General features: G+C 30.9%; 1 protein-coding gene across 4 annotated transcripts in view; it reads left to right on the top strand.

Annotated features, from left to right (window-relative positions):
* LOC115877372 (ATP-binding cassette sub-family G member 4-like) overlaps positions 1-15222 on the top strand; it is a 150956-nt gene that overhangs the window by 109072 nt on the left and 26662 nt on the right. For 3 of the 4 annotated variants that reach the window (XM_030893521.1, XM_030893518.1, XM_030893522.1), the window contains exon 2: positions 4378-4495. In XM_030893521.1, the coding sequence (XP_030749381.1) occupies positions 4378-4495 (118 nt within the window). Of the gene's footprint in view, positions 1-4377; positions 4496-12977; positions 13086-15222 lie in introns of those variants that run through there. The other variant, XM_030893523.1, reaches the window with a different exon arrangement.

Below are 15222 nucleotides of genomic sequence, written 5' to 3' on the forward strand. Positions count from 1 at the left end.
AGTTACTTAGACCGTTGAGGACTCCCATTCCAGGTTACGGATGGAATCTTTGTTCCTCAGTTCCGCTTTTAGTTGGTTTCCGCTTCCACTGAACCAAAAGTCGACATAAATATAATGAAAAAGTTCATTAATATAATGAATTAAATCATTAATTTTGAGCCGATGAACGATTTCATTGGCACAATGAAAAGTAATTCATTAACTCTATGAACTTTAAGTTCATTAATTTGAAGGACACATTCATTGGTACAATGAACAGATTTCATTAATACAATGAAATAATTTCATTGTATTAATGAACCGTATCATTGAAATAAATTTCATTGTATTAATGAACCGTTATCATTAATACAATGAAATAATTTCATTGTGTTAATGAACCGTATCATTAGTACAATGAAATAATTTCATAACCTATTTAGTTATACATTTAAAAGTCGACAGTATTAGTAATTCTTGTTACACCGTATAATCGATGATGAAGATCGCTGTTATTGATATGAAATGTCATTGATAGTCATTTCCCAGCCAACTACCTGATATAATTCTACTATAAATAGATTTCCATTTGAACAAGCCCTTAGCTACAAAGGTAACAAAATTACTAATAGTGCCGACTTACTTACGAGCACAGTAAATTTTTCCATTAGGGATTATTAATAAAAAACAAGTGCAATAAACTAATAATAATTTATTAAACTCGATATAGCATATACAAATTAAAAATTAAAAAAATCGAATCGACGAAGAGAATAGTAATGTTATTATTAATTTTAGGGTAAATTATAATAAGAAAATTAATTTTACCAGTCGATATCCCGAGGGACTTCTATAAAAAGACCATTTCTTCATTATATTAGCTGTATATATATAACGTCTAGACGAATTTGCAACAGGCTTTCCAAGTCGCATCAAGTGGGTCCGATGTTAAATTGTCGAATTTGAGGGCTTGAAGGCGAGACATCTTCTTCCGGTTCTAAAAGACGTATATCAAAACAATTAAAATTCAAAATATTAAAAAAACATTCGAATTTACCATAATCAGTTCCATGCCTCGACTTGTTACTATGTTTTTTTTGTTTTTGTTTTTTATCTTCTGAAACATATTTGGAAACCGCTGTTTTAATGAATACCCACACCAGAGATCTCACACAGCGGAATTTGATTTGACCAAACCAAAACAAATTAACTACAATACGATAGAACTTTTATTTAAAATATTTAAAATATTGAAGAGGACACTTACCGCTCTAATGAAACTAAAGCCTCACTGAATAACTCAACCACACAGACGTTATTAAAGGACCAAAGTAACCGATCAACATGGCGGACATTTAAGCCCTAATATTTTATTCATGATATTAATAACCGCGTACATTAATATAATGTAGTGTGTTCGTTGTATTAATAACATTGTTCATTGTCACAATGATTTAGTATATTAATATAATGAATATGTGTTTATTAAAGTTTCAGCACTAAAATCAAGAACGCGTTCATTGGGACAATGAACGCGTTCATTATATTAATGAAAATCTTACATTAATTTAATAACCAGATTTTCATTATATTGATGAAATTAGATTCATAGTATTAATAAATCGGACATCGATCTATGATTAACAAATCATTATATTAATGAAAAAAATCATTGTCCCAATAAAACAACAGTTAATAATCAATGTTCATTAATATTATGAACAATATTTTTTTCAGTGTAGAAAACAGAACGGTTTTGGGCCAGTTAGTGGAGTGTTCGCTCCTTTTCTAGCTAGATCATTTGCTTTTTCATTGCCTTCTATCCCTTGGTGAGCGGGCACCCAGAGTAGGAGGACTTTATTTTCTTTGCCTAATTTGTTCAGCTTCTCTAGGTATTCTTTGACCAACTTCGAATTGATAGTTACTGAGTTGATAGCGTTTAGTGCTGCTTAATGTGCATAAACATTTCAAAGGATTCTACGTATATCTTGCAATGTTGGTATACAATGCGAGTCTATAAAGTGGACCAAATTCATTAGATCAAATTATTATATCACACACACACAGAAGTTAAAAAATACATCAAATATTATTTCAAGTTACTCTTATTTATACGTAAGAAGTATTTCTACATGACGATTCCAAAAAATAAATATGACGTGAGATATTTTTTAATAAGAGCGTTTAATGTGTTCCACGTGTAGGTTAATTGCGCTTAATTATTTTGAACCGTTTTCAAGATATGGTAAATAATACACTGCTGTAGAAAGATAGAAAACTTGTTAAATAATATTTCTTTTTGTCAAAATAAATGTTAAGTGTTACACATCTAACTACTGGTACAAAAATTAAACACTTCTCTAATATTTTCAATAACTGCAGGAGAAATAAGTCAGTACTCGTGTCGTATCTTTTAACACTTCAACATTCGCCGGTCTCTCCTTAAAAACGTTGTTCTTCGAATATTCCTATAATTATTAGTCGTAGAGAGTGTTAATATCTTGAGACGGTCATTCCACCCACCCCGTTCTACCTAAAAACACTCTTCGTTCTTTCTTCTAAACAGACTTCATCCAAATATTCTCGAACAGGTCATACAATGGCGCACTATGCTGTTGGGTATATGATACCGTATGATCGAAAAAAAAAACGGCGTCCAGCTAGCTGGAAAATGACGATCGATGACATTTCCCATATAAATTTACATATAAATATAGATATAGCTATCTTATATTTCATAGCTATCGCTGACGTCGTTTCTTTTTCAATCATACGGGATTTTGACTTGGAAAATCTGCTTCAAGAGGGTATAGTGAGCCTCACTTAGTCATCATAATGCCCTTCCAAACGTTGAATTTCTCTGGTGTGAGTATGACTTATTGAGTCAACTCTCCCTCATTGAGTTTGGATTTTTGTCTACCCAATAACGACAATTCTATCGATTATCTCGTAATTCAATGTGAGAGTTGACTTGTCAGAAAAAATGTATGTTCCTCAGGTTCGCGATATTATTCTCAAGTCATCATGTGCTCAAAGCCTGTTCAGTCTTTCATTTATGAGAATGAAAATATTGATGATTGAGCATTCGTATTGCTGAAGATTGGCTAATTTCATTTTCTATTGTAATTTGTCTGGTTAATTAGGATTTTTTGAATTCTACTATGAGTGACTAATATTTTCAATAACTGCAGAAGAAATCTTCGCTTAATGCAGTTGTTCGCTTGGTTTCCAGTTTTTAGTTTTTCTAGTTTCTAGTTTATTATTATCTCTATAAACGAACAACTTTATTTTGGGTTCTTTGTCTCCTTATTTTATCATTTTTAGGATTTCGATTCGATGGTCGATGGCTATGGATCAGGTAATTCATTACTTTTTATCGTTTTATTTCACAATATTGAAATTTTAGTATGATTGTATATTGCTGCAAGATTTCAAACGTTGCTGGCACATTCAAATTCAATAAGGTTTTTTTATTAACATAAGACAGATATTTTAAAGGAAAATTTAAAAATAAGTGAACCATGGTGAAGGTGTAAAACATTAATCGCTCTCCAAACCTCCAATAAAAATTAAGGTTGCCATTTACAAAAAATCTTTTTTGAATCGCTCTATAGAAACAGCTATTACGTAAAAAACGTGAGAAACCTAAATTAGGGATTGACGTGTTCAAGGCTTTTTTAACTACTATTTTTGATATAATAGTTTGATCTAATTAATTTATTCCACTTTAGAGACTCGCACTGTATACACCCCATGATTCTAAATTCCTGAAATATAATTTTGATGTGTTTTTCACTTGTGATATTTACTAGGACAAACTAGGACATACAAGAATGGCCTAATTGGTGTTAGGAAATATCAGATTTGATGTGCTTTATGAAAAGTGTTTTATTTAAAAGTAATTATTTAAAATACATTTTTAGACTATTTTCATTATTGCAACACAAAATTTAATAAATAGAAAAACTCCAGTACAATATTTGGTTTTAAAAACTTAAATATGCCTAGAGAAATGAAGAATTAAAATTGTTACTGCATTTTCCCAAAATCGGAAATATTTCAAAAACGGTAATATTAAAATGCGGTAAACTTTAATCAAATTTATCTTTATTTTAACCGTAGAAACTAAAAATGTAATAATATACAGGGTGTTTCATGTAAAAAAATACAACTTTGATATTACCCATTTCATTTTTTTGTTATTCATCACTCACAATTTATATAAGTTTAATCGTTTAGCTACAATACTCTTTGTCGAATAGCTTGAACCACCCTCTATATTATACATCTTTATTTTTATTTAATTCGTGATTTGTGTTATTATTTTTTAATAGTATTGTAAAATTGTGATAATTATTTAATATGAATTAAATATTTATGTAACTATTATTGTTTCAGCGTATAAAAAGATTATTAGAGGAGTCTCCGGAAAATTTAAGTCAGGCGAACTCACAGCCATTATGGGACCATCAGGTGCCGGAAAAACATCTTTGTTGAATATATTAACTGGATATCAGTAAGTACATTTATAATTAACTCATAAGATATAAATAACAGAGGTACAGCCATTATTTATAATTCTATCTAATCTACAGGGTGGTCCGAACTGTATTCCGGAAACTTCAGCAGCATATTCTGCAGATAAAAATAAGTAAAAAATATCGTATAAATGTATGACCTAAAATGCTTAGTTTCGGAGATACAGGGTGTAGAAGTTTCATTTTTATTTCGATATTTTCCAAATAATTTCTGAAGTAACTTCAATATTTGGATGAAATTTGGTGTCTGGGAGTTTTTTGATATGAGAAATTCGATTTTGATGTCAATATGGCTCCTACTTATAGAGGGCGCCACCTACATATTTTTAACTGGTTTGAAGAGAAGTAACTTTGTATAACTGTATAAAACTACTAATTAAAAAAATATACATTTACGACGTTTTTAACGCAAAAAAGATCTCTTAATAAAAATCGCTACGAGTAATAGTTCTCGCGATATTTGAAATCAGAATTATCAAAACCTGTCATCACTGACATAAATTAAATATGTTGACTAAATAGTTAATAGACGGAAATCATAAATTTGAAATGTTTTTGTGCCAAACCATCATCAATCATCATATTTTCGAAGAAAATTTTATGATTAATAGAAAAAAATAAAAATTTTCCAAATTTATCTTTTTAGTCAATTAACTATCTACTCTCAAAATGTTTATTTTTTGTCAATAATGACATGTATTGACTATTCCCATTCTAAATATCTCGAGAAGCGTTGCTCGTAACGATTTTTACCAAGAGACATTTTTTACGTAAAAAAATACGAAAATGTATATTTTTGCACTCAGCAGTTCTATACAGGTACAGACAAAAAGTTATTACTCTTCAAAACAGTTTAAACACATGTAGATGGCGCCCTCTACAAATAGGAGTCATAGTGAACATCAAAATCAAATTTCTCATGTCAAAAAACTAACAGACACCAATTTTCATCCAAATATTGACATTACTTCAGAAATTATTTGGAAAAAATCGAAATAAAAATGAAACTTCTACACCCTGTATCTCCGAAACTAAGCACTTTAAGACATACATTTATAAGAAGTTTTTTACTTTTTTTTATCTGCAAAATATGCTCCCGAAATTTCCGGAATACAATTCGGACCACCCTGTATATTAGACATATTTTTCTTCTTAACAAGAATGTTATACAGGATGCGCCTTAAATAGTGCAAATATTTTCAGGGTTGGTAGATAAAAGTAACATATTTTCTCTTTACTGTTTTTTAAATAAATCCTAAATAACCGTGATATTTTGCTTTGAAAATTAAAAAAATGAATTTTCGCTTAAATTTTGAGAATCATTGTATCTTTTCTGGGTTTTCTTTCTGGTAAATTTAATCTACTACTTCTGTTCCCATATTATGAAGATATTATGGTTTTCAAATAAAAATTTAAAGAAATTTCAATTTTTTTTCAAAATATTCCAAATTTCCAGTAACTTTTTTCCGAAAAAAAATCTCATAGACTTCTGAGGTCGAAATATACTACCCCTAAAAATATTTCCACTTATTTAAGACTCACCCTGTATAATAAATAATATAGAAACAAAAGCGATTTGAAATACTATATTATGCAAAATATATAACTTCGTATCCTTATTAACTGAGAATTAACAAATAATAGACATCACTCAAGCTTTTATATAGTTTATCAAAAAATAAACAATTTTTATTAATCCATATTATTAATATCATATTGGTTCCATACTTATTAATTATTCAAGAAGAATATTAAATTATTATTTATATAGTGCTTAAATCAATGCTTTTTTCATAACATTCAGATAATTAATCAGGTTGTAGGTCAATAATGCATGACAATGTGATTATATGAAAATTAATGTATCGTTTGTTAACTTAGTCTTTCAAGTTTAATAATTTTATATAACTACTACTACTGCCATTACTCGCTGACGAGTATTTGACACGCATCATAAGGGCATTTTCTTTCATGAGCTTTTCTGTGCCTGGAAAGCCCGATATGTGATGTTATTAAATATGTGGGGGTTCTGCACTATAGACATGCAAAAATCTCTTTACTTTGTTGACTCTTTACCGTTGGGTTGGCGTTGTTAAATGAGTTTACAATTCTGGTCCATTGCGTTTTATTGTGCGCTGCTTCCTCCCACTGTGGAAAATATCCTTGTACGTTTTGAGTTTACATCCTCATCGTAAAGAAGGGCTTTTGGTAGGATGTTTTCATGATCCTGCATACGTAACCAGCCCATCTTAAGCGGGATTTCGTAATCATGACTTCAGCGCTGTTGTAGCTAGCATTTTTAAGGACCGATGCGTTTGACACATGGTGAAGCCTTTGATTTTTAACAGTTGTCTAGATGTGTCTCTGTTGTAATTTGTTTAATACGTTAATGCGCTGGCACCGCGGCGCGTACGGCTTCGCTTCCATATTATATACTCGTAGTGGGGGATTATTATTGCTCGGTACACTGCAAGTTTCGTTTTTGTGCTCAAGTCATGATTATAGAAAACCCAGTTTGTCAATTTACAGAATGCTTTTGAGGCGCTGCTAATTCTGTGCTGAATTTCAATTGAGTCGATATAGGCCTTTCCCAAATTAGACTGCCGAGGTAATTGAATTCCGTTACATATTCCAATAGTTCTTATCCGGTTTTTATAACATAGTTGTGGTTTTCCGAGGGAGTACACATGATTTTAGTTTTATAGATGTTCAGCTTTATATGCCCAAAGCCTCGTATGCTGAGGTATATGTCAGCATTTCCTGTAATTGCTGTACCGTTTTGCAATTATAGCGCAGTCATTAGCGTATTGAAGTTCTGTGTTTAATCTTATACATGTTTTTGCCCTGAGTCTTTTTATATTAAACAGACCGCCGCGCAGTCACGCAGAAAGAGGAATGGACATTACATACAGATGTATGCAATGTCCATTCCTCTTTCCTATAGTTTGCTCTAGTATTTGTTAGGAAGGGGAGATGTTGTTATTGAGACTTTTACACAACTGTGAGAAATTTGTTAGGTACTCCGAACTTTTGCATAATTGCCCAAAGCACATCTTTGTTTACAGAGTCTTTTGTTAGGTTGATGAATGGCAACATAAAGTTTACTCTTCTGTACATTTTCCTGTAGTTGGCGGGCGGAGAATATGGAATCAACGGTACCGTGGTTGGAGTGAAAGCCCGTTTGCGATTCTGGGAGGATTTTTTCTATATGTGGGTGCAGGCGTTTTGCTATAATTTTTGCAAGAACTTTTCCTCCGTAGCCAGTAGCGAAATTCCTCTGTAGTTTCCGCAATCGTATGCACTCTTCCTTTGTTCTGAAATATATTCACTATATTAGCGTTACGAAAGTCCTGAGGTACCTCTCCGATTTCCCATATGACATCGAAGATTAGGTGATTTAATAATTTAAGATAACCAATAAGCTCTTGACTCGTACACTTATAGATTTCCGCCAGAATTGCGTCGCAATGATTGCTGCTGATTTGTTGTTTTTAAGTTGTTGAAATTTTTTGCATTTTTTTAATGGTCCGTCACGAAGTTTTGCTGGCAAATATCGGATTCGGATTTAGCACCCGAAAAAATATAATAAAATTATAGAAGTTCGAACTACTCCAAAACTTTTTCACCGGTTTGACTAGATAACATGATGGCAGGACAAATCTTACTCTCAAAAATTTGTAAATAGTTTGTCAATTTTTTCGCTTTGCTTAAAGACAGATAGAGCAGAAAATTTGTCATTGAATTTTTATGCAATACTTATAGCAATTAATAAAATTAATACAGTTCATCACTCTATAATTTTTTTTTCTTAGAAATTTAGTAGAGCAGTTTTTCCCAAAGTGTGTGTTGCGATCAGGTACTAAGTCTGTATACTAAGTACAGGGTCTGTGTACTAAGTACAGGAACTTTAGTTTCGGAGATATTCAATTAATCGGACATTTTTAAAAAAAATAATTTTATTTTTCAGAAACTATTAGAGACAGAGTTTACCAAAAATGCTTTTTATAACTACTAGCGGGTAAATGAATTTGTAGATATATTACGAATTTTTTTGGAACTTAGTTTCGGAGATATAAATTTAATCGGTCCTTTTTAAAAAAAATAATTTTATTTTTCAGAAACTATTAGAGAAACCAAAAATGCTTTTTATAACTACTAGTGGGTAAATGAATTTCTAGATATATTACGAATTTTTTTGGAACTTTAGTTTCGGAGATATAAATTTAATCGGACCTTTTTAAAAAAATTAATTTTATTTTTCAGAAACTATTAGAGACAGAGTTTACCAAAAATGTTTTTTATAACTTACTAGTGGGTAAATGAATTTCTAGATATAGTACGAATTTTTTTTGGAACTTTAGTTTCGGAGATATTCATTTAATAACAGTACTATGTCTGTGTACTAAGTACAGGGTCCCTTGAAATTTCCAAAATAAGACCGATACGCCACTTTGTTAAATAATATATTTTTATTTTAATAACGCCGTAAATCAAATTAGCAATTAATTACCAAACAATAAATAAAATTAACTATTAACAAGTCCGTAAAAAAAGAGGAAAATGTAGTAAAATTTACAGGGTGAGTCTTTAATAAGTGCAAATAGTTTCGGTACTGGTAGATCTCGATAAAAGAAGCATATTTTCTCTTTAACGTTTTTCAAACAAGTTCAAAATAACCGAGCTATTCAAGGTTGAAAATTAAAAAAAATATATATATTTTTAAAACAATTTGAGAGCCACCCAATCTTTTTGGCATTTGCATTTCTTTTAGTGCCGTAACCATTGTGATATCAGAGATTAAGAAATTACACCACAGATAACAGAGAAACAAATTATTGTCTTTTATCTGTGATTACACCCTGGGAACGTTTGCGTTGAAGAGACAGTTCTAAATTTTTTTCTAAAATTTACAAGTAAATTTAATTCAAGTAGTAAAATTAATTAAAATTTTCAACATCTTTTTTTAAGAAAAAACACATAGATGTGTTCCTGGGGTCGAAATATACCACCACTAAAAATATTTGCACTTATTTAAGACTCACCTTGTATTATATGAGACTCATGTATTTAGACAAGTAGTCTTTCAAATATTGACTGTGTATTTGAGCTACACATAATTATATCGTGTTAAAGTACGAAAGGTAATTAAATTTGTAACATCATATTTATGTGAATAAATATGATGTTACCAATAATGGAATCACTATTATTTATATTAATACTGTGACCTCGCAAATTATTCAAATATGGGGTCGTGAATATTTTTTTTAATAAAAAGGGTTTGCGCCTTATATAAGTTTGGGAAATTAAATAATTAATTAATAATTAATAATTAAAAAAACAATTAGTGTGGTTTGTTTCTAGAATTGTTAGTAATAGACACTGATATGATTAAAATTAATATCTACTCATAATTTTTTATGTACAAATTTTAAATTAAAGTTAATTCAAATAATACCGGCTGCGTCTCAAAAGTGGCTCACCCCTATAACTTTTTTATTTTTTTAGATAAAAAAACGAGATTTTGTATGTTAGTATATGACATAAATTGGGATTGATGACGCATTCAATTGCTTTTGGTCACTTTCTGTTTCACCGGAAATGACTACAACTTTTGATTTTTAAATGGCACCCCCGGAATATTTTTACTTTATTTGATAGAAAATGATATTCTGAATAGAATGACGAATCAAATGTCAACTTTTGACATTCTCGCTTAATAAAAAATTGTATTTTAAATTTCAATCTAGAGTGCCATGGCTATGTTGAAAACACTAATTCTTACAAAAGGAGCCTTGGAAAAATAGATTTGATCGTCTAATATTTTTAGTGCCTTGTCCTGGCCGCTTAGAAAATGCTCAAATCGTATTTTAATCATATCTCAATGTTTTCAAATGGAACGAGGGTGGCTTATTAGCATATTTGGAAAAAGCATTTTTTTACGAATAATTTGATACCACACACTTGGTATTTCGAGTCAAATTTTCGTTACGAACCGCAAGTTATTATTTCAAATAAACCACGCGAAAATGTCAAAAGTTGACATATGACATGTCATTCTATTCAGAGTGTTATTTTCTATCGAATAAAGTAAAAAAATACTGAGGGGCCATTTAAAAATCAAAAGTTCTAGTCATTTCCGGTGAAACAGGAAGTGACCGAAAACAATTGAATACGTCAATCAATCCTAATTAATGTCATATACTAACATACCAAATCTCGTTTTTTTAACTGAAAAAATAAAAAAACTTATATGGGTGAGCCACTTTAGAGACGCACACGGTATATTGAATATGGACAATGTAGGAGGTGCAAGCTTTAGATACACTGTAGATAAATCTCAGGTGAATATACAAAAGTGGCACTAAAAGTTTTTTTTTAAATATCCCGGAAAATGTCAAGAACAATATAAACTTTTTTTTTTCCAAAAAAACCTCAGAGGCGTGTTTCTGGGGCCGAACTTCTTCTTCTTCTTATCATGCCCTCTCCTGCCGAAGATTGGCGATCCAAATGGCAATTGTGGCTCTGGAAACTGCAGCCCGGAAGATTTCCGCAGACGAGCGTTCAAACCATCTCCTCAAATCTTTTAGCCATGAGTTGCTTGTGCTGATGAAAAAAAATATACTACCAGTTCAAATATCTGCATTTATTTATGGGACACCCTATACAGGGTCCGGCAATAGTGCGTCGGGCATTTGTAGCTCATAGAATAAAAAACTTGAGAATTTTGTTTATATGCAAACCTAAAGCATGTACCAGGATGTATTTCCGGAAAATAGTTTAACTTCTATAGGGTGGCTCAAAAAAGTGTGAGTGGATCTGGATGATTTTTTTTAAATGGAACACCCTGTATATTATTGCATTTTTGGCTTCCTTTCAGATTATTTTACATAATCCTAAGATATGAGTAAACCTATTTCGATAGTTTCAGAGATATTAAAAAATAAATCAAAAATATATATTTTTCAACTCTTCTTAAAAAAAATATTAAAAATACAAGAACTGTTCTGAAATCAAAACTACATTAGATATTTACTTTAGATGGTCTGTTCTTACTTTGCAAACTTTCAAAAATATAAAATAATTTTTCTTCGTTTTTTAAATGGAACACCCTGTATATTATTTTTTATTAGATAGAGAATTAAAAAATGAACATTGTTTTGTATTTAAAGTATTTCAAAATTTTTAAGAGTTTTCCGGATACACGAAGTATTGTTTCATATGGCGCTTTCAATGGTAAAATACGAGAGAAAAATCATTGGGTGGCTTTGATAAAAATTTACTGTGGAAAATGCCATATGAAATACAAAACCGGGAATATCTGTGAAACCGTTAAAAATTTTGAAATACTCTAAATACAAAAAATGTTCATTTTTTAATTCTCCATCTATTGAAAAAATAATATATAGGGTGTTCCATTTAAAAAGCGAAGAAAAATTATTTTATATTTTAGAAAGTATGGCGCAGAATTTTAAACATCCTGTATGATTTACGATTTCCATATTTATAGCAAAGTAAGTACAGACCATCTAAAGTAAATATCTAATATAGTTTTGATTTCAAGACAGTTCTTGTATTAATAATAATTTTTTTAAGAAGGGCTGAAAAATATATAATTTTTATTTATTTATTAATATCTCTGAAATTATCGAAATATATTTACTCATGTCTTAGGACTACGTAAAGTGATCTAAAAGGAAGCCAAAAATGCAACAATATACAGGGTGTTCCAATTAAAAAAATCATCCCGATCCACTCACACTTTTTTGAGCCACCCTATAGAAGTTAAAATATTTTCCAGCAATACATCCTGGTACATACTTTAGGTTTGCACTAAAACAAAATTCTCAAGTTTTTTATTCTAGGAGCTACAGATGCCCGACGCACTATTGCCGGACCCTGTATATTAGTTATAGACATGTTACTGTATATATATATAATATACATTAAATATAGTACTTTAATTTTATATACCTATTAATGGATAATAAATTGGACAGTAATATGTCATTTACACCGTGTTTTAATCATTGTTGATGATATACGTTAAAGTTAGTGTCAGACATAGCTACTTTTGTTGCGCAGCACATTAAAAAACTGCGCAACTTGATCTGCTGCAAGTGTGAATACCTACAGTACAACTGCTGGATCTGTGTCTATGAAAGGAATGCGGACAAAAACACATTTAAATAAACAGCAATATATTTTATACGTCGACTTAACGAGTACGTCACCGCAAATCGCTCCGCCCACTCATTTTATTGGCCACTTGCAAATTTGTCGAATTTTTATTGATGGGACGCGTCGTCTAATTTTTTACGAAAAACATCGAGAGAATATCGTTTCCCCTCTCCCGTATACCGCGTAGCTACAGAACGGACAGACGTACTGTAGACAACCTGCAACTTTGCGAACGCAGCTTGGTTGCGTAGGCTACTTTTTTGTTGCGCGCAGTTTAAGAAATAGTCGTGTGTGAACAGTTGTTGAGGAAGGTTGCAAGTGCAGAAAAAGATTACTAATCAGTTGAAACTTTTACACTTTTTTTCAGTTAACTCTAGGATTTATTATGTAGGTATTTAGTAAAGAATTAACCGACAAATTACGATGTCGCACATTGTTTCGATATGGGAAAAAAGTGGACATTTAAGTATAAAGTCAACATTGAAAAGTACTATTTTTTTTCATCAGCACAAATTGGCAATACCCTACGCTATGTTGGTTCACATTATTTTTTTTACAACATTTAGTTTCCGAATAAATTTAATTGAAACTTGCCCTTCCGCAAGTCACAAAAATTTAGCCAAAAACCTTGGCCATTTTACAAAAAAATGTGCTACAAAAGTATTGCTTGATTAAAAATTATTTTTTGTGTGCAAAATTTATAAACCTAATGTATTTCTGTTAATTTTTCAAAAAATTATGCAATAAGAAGACGCGAAACGTTTTTCCTTTTGGTTTATAGTCGTTTTTTTACAAAATTAATGTTTCCGTTGACTTATAAAAAATGTTTAGATTTGTTTAAGTTGGCAAATATCTTGTTTGATAGAGACCTTTAGGGAAAAAAAGCCTATATTTTTTATTTGCTAATATTTGATATTCTTAGAAAGAAATGCTTTTATTTCACAAAGGCATTTATTTTGCATTAGTCTATACGGATTCAAATGAAGGCGCATAAAGAATTCTAGTTTTTATACACATTCCAATGTCTTGGCTTGAATCAAGAAAAGAATTTCTTTGAAGTATTGTGATATATTTATTTAGTTGTCGTATTTTCCTAGCACCGTGTGGTCAGCATTTTCGAGATGTAGAAATTACAAAAAAATCGCGATTTGTTTCTAATGTTACGAGACAAGAATATTAGTTTAAAAGACCATAATAGTCTAGTGCATGCGGTTAAGACCCAGTGGAGTGTTTTGTTTTCCGAAGGAACGTCGAAAGTTCTGTCGGAATGTTTAAGATTTTTTTGCGTTAATTTGAACAAAAAATATCAAACCTCCTCTCGGATAGCACCTTTTAGAAAACGATGATGATGTTACAAAAATGAGTGATTTTTTATTTAAAACTTCAAAAAAACCAATTTGCATTCATCCGGAAAAATCGCTTGCTTTAATGACTTCCTTAAAATTATCAACATATCAATACAATACTTTGAGAGACTTTACAATTGAACATATGGGGAATAATATACTACCATCATACTACAAGCTTAAAAAAGAAAAGGAAAATTGTTATCCACCACAAGAAGATGTTGTTGTAACAGAGAAAATGGCAAAGATACGCTTACAATCAATTCTAGATCTAACAGCTATTGAAACTTGCAACTTGAACATACAGCCAAATTCACAATTAATTCTCACTACTAAATGGGGTTTTGATGGTGCATCTAGTCAGAGCATATATAAACAAAAATTTGAAGACCGCGAAAATTCAGAACAGGAAGAATCTTCGGTGTTCATAACAAGTTGTGTAACTCTCCATTTGAAAATGGGTAGTAGAACTATATGGGAAAATCCTGCACCCGCATCAACGCGATATTGTAGACCGATAAAGTTTGAGTTTACTGATATGGTTACTCAACAGTTTAAAGATATGCAAACCGAAATCGAAAATCTTATTCCAACATATTGCAATGTAGATATTATTATTAAGCACGATCTTCATTTGACTATGATAGACGGCAAAATTCGCACCATAATATCTGAAACATCGTCTTCATCCACTTGTCCTATTTGTCTTACCAAACCTTCTGAAATGAATAATCTTTTGGATGTTTATAAAAAACCTTTAAGGGAAGATATTTATAAGTATGGACTTTCAACTCTTCATTTGTGGATAAGATGTATGGAATGTCTCCTTCATATTGCATACAATATAGATTTTAAGTCATGGTCTGCAAAGGGAGAAAACAAAACCTTGAAAGAAGAAAGAAAGAAAGCAATTAAAAAAGCCTTTAGAGATGAGCTAGGAATAATATTGGATGTCGTTAAACAAGGACATGAAACAACAAACGATGGCAACACGGCCAGAACTTTCTTCAGAAATCACGAAGTAACCTCGCGAATAACTGGTATAGACAGCAACCTAATTTATCGGTTTGCAGTTATCCTTCAAGTCACTTCATGTGAGAAATAAATTAATTTCGAAAAGTTTCGTGCGTACTTGAATGTCACTGCAGAGATGTACATATCTTTATACAGCTGGTATT

Source organism: Sitophilus oryzae, unplaced genomic scaffold (genome assembly GCF_002938485.1).
Source record: "Sitophilus oryzae breed Bouriz unplaced genomic scaffold, Soryzae_2.0 scaffold_1447_pilon_pilon, whole genome shotgun sequence".
Lineage (NCBI taxonomy): Eukaryota > Metazoa > Arthropoda > Insecta > Coleoptera > Curculionidae > Sitophilus > Sitophilus oryzae.